This window comes from Octopus bimaculoides, chromosome 6, assembly GCF_001194135.2.
Source record: "Octopus bimaculoides isolate UCB-OBI-ISO-001 chromosome 6, ASM119413v2, whole genome shotgun sequence".
In the NCBI taxonomy this organism is placed as follows: Eukaryota; Metazoa; Mollusca; class Cephalopoda; order Octopoda; family Octopodidae; genus Octopus; species Octopus bimaculoides.
In genome coordinates, this window is record NC_068986.1 from 55,987,464 (window position 1) to 55,995,799 (window position 8,336).

General features: G+C 37.2%; 1 protein-coding gene across 1 annotated transcript in view; it reads right to left on the reverse strand.

Annotated features, from left to right (window-relative positions):
* Positions 1-8,336, reverse strand: part of LOC106883728 (macrophage mannose receptor 1) — a 299,961-nt gene that overhangs the window by 169,526 nt on the left and 122,099 nt on the right. The window contains exon 5 of the mRNA XM_052968739.1: positions 6,780-6,876. Coding sequence (XP_052824699.1) covers positions 6,780-6,876 — 97 coding nt within the window. The remainder of the gene's footprint in view (positions 1-6,779; positions 6,877-8,336) is intronic.

Here is an 8,336-nt window from a genome sequence, read left to right on the forward strand (position 1 = left end):
TGTACTGGTGGATTTCCACCGTTCGGGAATGAGGACTCAGCTGTTCGATCAGCTGGATTATCTGTTCCTGAATCAACGTGTAAACTGCTGAGTTTTCAACAAACGTGTGTACTCCCAGCATAATTTTCAGGTGGGTTCAGCCCAATACTACCTGTGACAAGGCTGTACCGTTTGAATTACAGGTACAACCCATATGACAGGCTACTATACAATTTCCATCAACCTAATTTCACTCACAAGGTGCGATCCCAGGCTATAGTAGATGGCATTTATCGAAGATATCCCGCAGTGAGATCAAACTTGGGACCTCGTGACTACGAAACGGACTTCTTAGCCATTCAGTCCTACTTCGCCTACACACACTCACAAAAGGAAAGAGAGAAAGACTGTACTTACATGCATAAATACATACATAAATTACATACTTACTCACGCACATACATACATACATACATACATACATACATGCATACGTACATACATGCATACATTGTGGTGTTTTTTATTAATCCCTGGTCAACTCTGAAGGAGCTGATTTATGATCAAAGGCATTCTTTCCATGACAGTCATGTCCTTTTAAGGCTTACTCGAATGACGTCATCGGATATGTTTATTTTCTTTCTCTTTTAACACCATCCTCAAAGCAAAGCTGCGAGGTTTTGATAAGAACCCCTTTGCCCATCCCGGTAGCTACACGCAAATGTAATTATTATATAATATTAATTTTAATTTTGTCTTTCGCAACTCTGATGGATTTATTTTAATAAGTAAGGTCATCCTTAACCAAATATGCTCAAGCTGCAACTATCCTATTCATTACTTTTATTAAAATTTTTTTTTTATATATCTTGAACAATATGTTTAAACGTCCTTCCATTTTTAAAGATTGAATGAGATTAGGGTGCTGTTTTTAGTAGGTAGAATGACTGCTTTGAGGGTCCATCTGTAGCTCGAATGAATTAAGTTCGTGATCTTGGATTTTTATCATACGATTCAGGCCCAGGTTGAAATCCTGGCAACATTCAAGAAGATGATAAGATTTATGCGCTAATATTTCCCCTAATCATGCCTTATTCCTTACGAAGTGATTTCAGATACATTTTTATGAGTTTGCGTAAGTGCGTTAAGTTTTTCTCGTTCTTTCGAGTTTAAATGTCTTTAATGGTTTCTTAAACAAAATGCCAACGCGTACATACCTTTTGGAAAAGACAATAATGAAGTTTTGGTCTTAATCTAGCGCAGAATATTTTAACATCATCTTTTGTAATCATGGTTTTTATTTCAAGGTTGTTTGATGATGAGTTTTAAAATCTATGAGGATTATACGCGACACCTCTGAAGATCTCACCTGATTAGTAGATCCCATTTCTCTTTAAGCTAAGCTTACGGTGTGCCAATGGAACCCTTGTCTAATTTGGAGTTCTGGATGCCAAGATATAAAGAAATTACCATTTTATACAGTTGTCTTTCACTGAAATACTAAGATACCTCCTTAAAATAAAACACGTGAGAATGGTATATAGGAGCCCGTTTTGGCATTAATTAGTGACAGAAAGAAAGAAAACTAGGAAAAGAAAATAAACAATATGAAACGAATGATACATTAGACAGGTTTTCCTGTACACGCTTCTAATGATATACTGAATGTCACATCTGGTATTGGTTTTGTTGGAAGCGTTTAAATTAGGTCCAGTATGTAAATATTTGCATGATGCTACTGAGTCATATAACAACAAAGAAATTGCCGTGGATAGCTGATGTTTAGTAGACACAAATTAACATGTGATTAAAAGAAAAGTAAGAAAAAAGAAATTCATAAAATGTCTATCATGTAAATAAAGTGGTTTAATGACTTCAAGATTGGCCGAGAATATCTTTTTTTTAATCATAACATTGTATTGATAGTTACCTAGAAAAATATTTTACCATCACGGGACTTATGAAACTAGTACACAGTTCCGGTTTTTGTAATGTTAAGCGGATGAGGAACAACATTTTCTCTGGACAGAATACTAGTCTATCGCGAATTATATTCTCATAAGCCTTGGCGCCTAGTGTGTGTGTGTGTGTGTGTGTGTGTGTGTGTGTGTGTGTGTGTGTGTGTGTGTGTGTGTGTGTGTGTGTGTGTGTGTGTGTGTATGTGTGTGTGTGTGTGTGTGTTTGCATGCATTTCTGTAGCTTAGTGGTTCATCAGAAAGAATCTGATGGAATACATACGAGACTTTAAAAATCTAAGAATTGGAGTCGATTTTATTGATTAAACTCTTCGGAACGAGACCCCAGAATGACTGCAGTTCAAGGACTGAAACAAGTACAAGAATAAAAGAATATGTGTACATGCGCGTGTGTGTATATGTGAGTATGCACACACACACACACACACACACACACACACACACACATGTGTGTACGTACTAGTTGAAGATGGAGACAAAAAGAAATGAAAAAGGAAGCCAAAAGTTTGACAGATATACACAAACAATGCTGTGTTGAAATTTGTCAGCCAAAGAAAAACTGAATGTTTTTAGTCTTAGATACATTCTTGTACATTCCTGTTAGAAGGAATACATGACAAAAGATATTATATTGATAACGCAGTTAAAAGCTGTTCGCTGGGAATAAATAATATACAATACAAAAAGACTGCAGACCTAATCTTTCTTCCATCATTCAAATCCGACCGGATCTCACATCATTATCATTTCAAATAATGTTACACATTCTTACTTCGTTTTCGGTATCGAAGTAACGAAATTATTTTTCTCTTAGAGGACGAAAGTTATATTTTTCATATCCCAATTTTAGACCAAAAGTGCGATTAGGTTATGCTAAACCTATCGTGTCCCTGTATTGTAAAAGCAGTAAGAAAAAAGTGCAGATTATAAGCGATCAGCAGGACCTATATTTAATTATACTTTGACTACAAATGTCTTGGTGAAATATGTGAAAGTGCTGAAGCTTTGTATTTATGTTGATCATTTTGTTTCCAAACATATCAGGTCAAAACCGGTATGCACCATCGAGGTTGGAGTGTTCTCGATGACAAAAAATATCAAGTCTACGCTTTAAAAAGGCTACAGAATGACAAATTATATTATGATTCGAGCATTTCTAGAGCTCGAGAACGACACTGGTAGTTAACGAAATTCATAATGAAATTCTGCACATAACACACAGTGCTGAGCCGTCCCAATTCCTGGTAATACTATCCTACATTTTGAGACAAGAACCCACTTTTTCTGTAGGAGAAATAAAAATCGACTACACCAGTATTTCACTAATGTTTTGTTTACGGATACCAAATGGATGAATGGCAAAGTTGGCCTCGGCTGGATTCGAACTTATAAAGAAGCATAACTAAATACTGTAAAGCACTTTCTAATTCTATCTATCGCCCTAACTACTTACGTGTGTGTGTATGTGTGTGTGTGTGTGTGTGTGCGTGTGTGTGTGTGTGTGTGCGTGTATCTTGGCTCTTGACGCAGAACCGTATCAACGATAGAGTAGGAAACTTTAACCTTATTGCCAATTGCCTAAATTTGTGATGCACAACCGCCACAAAATCCACGAGGAAAACATCAAGGACCACAAAATATATATTTATTTTTAATCACATTATGCAACTCAACAGGATAAAAATATTTGAAAGTATTAATTATACATTATATGAGATATATATCAATTCGTTTTCATCGATTTAAATTTGAAACTGATTAAAGTAAAGCGAAAACTGGAGACTTCCTTGGTTTTATGGATCTCACCATGGATCACCGAACCTTTGGCAATGTACAAAACTGCGCATCATTGGCTTAAATTCTTAACAACATAGCTGGATGCGAACCTATTAAACCATGAACAAAATTCCGAAGTGAACATCTCAAGTGAACATATAGCTACGTCTCGCCTTAGAGCCTCTGGCATTTCCCCCAAGAAATATAGTCACGATAGTCAAATTGCCACCCATTTGACGCCGTCAAATCTGTTTATATGACTCGAAATTCTTGAGTAGCAAAACTAAATGTTTTCATACATAAAATTTATTTACATTTTATTTCTCTGCATTTGAAAGTGTAAGTGTCACACATTTGCTTATTTTCCATCCTGTTTTTAGCCAATTCTTCAAGTCATAATAACAGAATCTAGCAACATCTACAACTGCTTCTTTGCCCCCACATCATTTAGCTTTAGTTCCATCGATTCAACATTTCTGTCTAAAATAACTGGTCCCATCTACACCCTAAAAAGTTGTATATGTATCCTCCTCTTCTTCCTCCTCTTTCTCCTCCTCCTCCTCCTCCTCCTCCTCATCATCATCATCACCACCACCACATCACCATAGTTCTCTACTCTATCACATTAATCCCATCAGCAGCAGCAGTCACTGCAGGAATGTTAGTATTCTCACACCATTTCTTCACTGTTTCGAGTTCTATAATCCAGATTGTCCTTCTACATCAAATTAGTTGTATGTATGTATGTATGTAAGCGCTAATAAGTGCATGTATCTATACAAAGTCATTCTTTCCTTTTTCTTTACTTCTTCCTCTTCTCTCTCTCTCTCTTTCTCTCTCACACACACACTCGCCAGATGTGATTCATATCACATCACCACAACTACCGTCATCACTATCATTTCCTCACCACCACCACCAAGACCATCATGATCACCATTAGCACCATTACCATACTCCATGACTAACTCCACAATTACCGCTACAGCATCATTCACCACGACGACGACACCACCACTATCATCTTCATTACCATCATCGTCGTCATCATCATCACTGTCATCGTCGTCATTAGAGCAGGCCTGAGGCTAAGAACAACACACCGTTACTATCATCATCATCATCATCATCATCATCATCATCATTATCATCATCATCATCATCGTTATCATCTCTCTCCCTTTCCCTCCCCCTCTCTCTCCGTCTCTGCTGCTACTACTATCATTTCCACTACATTGCAATCTGTTTTGGTCAGCTAACTCACAGCTGGCGGATGGATGGTAATCTTAAAAATAGAAACAAAAAAAAATTGTCTTTCACTAAACGGTATCTCGCATTACTTTCTAAGTCTTCGAGGAAGTTAACGCTATATTCATTATTCCCCAGCTGCTCGTCCTTGTTTATGTTCCTCTTAATCCCAAAAGACAAAATGTGGAATCCAGGCGCAAATTGATTTGCCAAAGGCTAGGGTGAGCACTGGTGTGGTTAGTCAAGTCGGGCTCTTTGTTAATTAATCCTTTGTAGTATAGATAGAAGGTCTGAAACTTTGGGGGAGGGGGATAGTCAATTACATCAACCTCAGTATACAATTGATACTTATTTTATCGACACCGAAAGGATGAAAGTCAAAGACGATCCCGGCGGAATTTGAACTCAGAACGTAAACATGGACAAAACTGCAGCTAAGCAATTTGCACGGCGTGTTAATGATTCTGTCATGTCAGGTTGCCACTTTAGGGATCGTTGGTAATGAATACGCTTAAATATATCACAGTAACATAGTCTGTGAATGCACGAGGCTGTTTTCATTTATATGTGTATTTATTAGACAACTCATTGTGTGCGCAGTGTGACCATAGAGTTAAGAAACCCGAATTTGATTCAGAAGTCTTGAATTTGATTTCACAGCGTGCCGTCTAGGGCAAGTTTTTGCAAGTAAAACTGAGGTAGCCAGAGACAGTATAGAAGCCTGTCGGGTGGATTGTACCTGTAATTCAAGAGGTACAGCCTTGTCATACATTGTACCATGCTGATTCTACTTGAGACTTACGTTAAGGGTACATGTGTTTCTGAGATGTTCAGTTAATTCAGTAACCAGCGATTTATTCTACCAGACAATTGTATCTTCATCGTTGAATGACGGAGATCCCCTACTGCACGATGTCTCACTATTTAAGCACATACACAATTATACTTTCTGGGATCTTTTCCTTTTGATCGGCAGGTCGACAAATTAATTTCAAACACTTTCAAACTTCGGATACTGGTAAAATGTGTCATATAGAACATCTTTTACTCTAAGCGTTGTTGAGAAAAGTTTGTATTTTCGAAGTTATTTTGTGTTAAAGTTGTCGTGTTTCGGTAATTTCAACCAAAGACGTGTATTTCAACTGAATAAAGTTACTGCTGTTGTTTGTCAACAACAACTTCCGGCGGTGTATATTAGCTGACGGAAATGTGTTGTGTGTGTGTGTGTGTGTGTGTGTGTGTGTGTAGATAAGATTATAATCCAAGCTGCGTCCTCATGAAGCACATCTGTGTATTCCAGTTCTCCTAAGTATATCCATTAATGTTATGATCCATATGAGAGTTGAAAACAGTGGAGAATACTGTAAAGTACTGGAAAATATTTATTGCAGAGTAATTACATATTAAAACAGGAAGCTAGAAAATTTCGGTGTTATTTATTTCAGATTACATGTTTTTTGCTAATAGGAGTTGCATAGGTATTCATGTAGAGTTTCATAGGTATTCATGTCTATCTGATGAATTACTAATGGCAGATTTATGTTTTTCTACAAGTATATCTATGCAACATCTATTGGTAAAAGAACATATATAATATGGAGTAAATACCAAAATTTTCCAGTTCTGTTTTAACACACATGCGCACATGCATGCACACATATGTGCATGTGTGTATTTGAGAGAGAGAGAGAGAGAGAGAGAGAGAGAGAGAGAGAGAGAGAGAGAGAGAGAGAGAGAGAGAGAGAGAGAGAGAGGAAGGACAGTGCTGAAAGATTTATTTAAAAAATCTTGTATACTTACTGGGCATTATGCCAGCTCATTGCTTCTGAGAAATACTTATAACATGTACCGTTGTAATACTCCCAGCCCCGATCGTTGTCGCATTTGAAAGGATAATCTGTAAAGAAACCATTAATTAATGCATGAAGATACCGATATTTAATGTCATACAAACGATTGCTAATGTAACGATAAAAACAAAACAGTCAGGTTAGAAAAATTAGTAAATATATTGATTGTAATTACAGTGTATCATTACCATGAAAATCTGCGCCTCCCCATCCAGGCTATTAAGAAACTATTTAGATGACACAGTTTTTATGCAGTTTGGTTGCTTGAATGTCCGCTAAAGTATTTCAGTAACTACTGATACGAAACAATGCTATTTTTTTAAAGTAATGATTATTAATCAAAATGATTTACTATCATAATTCCATACATATTTGAGTTGATTTAAAGAAATGCTGTTCAATAAATATGATAATCTATTTTTACAGCAGGGTATGCATTGAGCTGCAGGGGTTTTAGTATCCTTTAACAAAGGCACAAGAAAACATCGATGATAAAATACGAAACTCGTCAAAATGTATAGAAGATCATGCAAATATGGCTAGTTACTCGTTCACGGGTGTCAAGGAATAGATATTATTGTATGAATAGAGGGATCATACATTCGTTTCGACGAATTAGTATTCGATTTTTTCTATCATCAAAGGTACTTATTCACTGTATGATATTGTGACCGAGTTTCCAAATGGCAGTTGTACACTTAACATAGCAGAATCAGTACAATAATGTGTATGACGAAGCCAAACAGCTTTGAATAACGAGTTGAGTTGAACTAATGGGCTTCTACCTGGTTTCGCTATCTTTTATCCTATATCTTTTACTTGTTTCACTCACTAGACTACGGCCATGCTGAAGCACCGCCTTGAACAATGCTTTAGTTGAACGAATCGACTCCAGTGCCTTTTTTTTAGTTTGTTTTTAAGCCTGGTACTTATTCTATCGGTCACTTTGCCGAACTGCTAAATTACGGGGACGTAAACACAATACCGGTTGTCAAGCGGTGGTGGGGGTCAAACACAGACACAATCACACACACACACACAAACACATATACTATCCGAAGTGTACAGTATTACACAGTATATTCATTATGGCCGATCTTACCAATGGGCTTCGCACTAGGAATACAACAGAGTATTAGGTAACAATCCGATTATGTAACCCGTCACTCATCAGAGGTAGCGGATAGAGAACCAAATCCGATTTCATATCTGCTACCTCTGATGAGTGTAGGGTTATATAATCTGATTGTTGCCTAACACTCCGTTGTACCCCTAGTGCGAAACCAATTGGTAAGATTGGCCGTGATGGATATATAATACTGTACACTTAGGATAATATACCCTCTCTATTGGCAGATGTACGAGTGCATCTCTTTCCTGACTTATGAACTTTTAGACGACTTACGTATACATACAGACGCACATGCACACACAGACATACACACACACTCACACACACACACACACACACACACGCACGCACACACACACACACGCACGCACACAC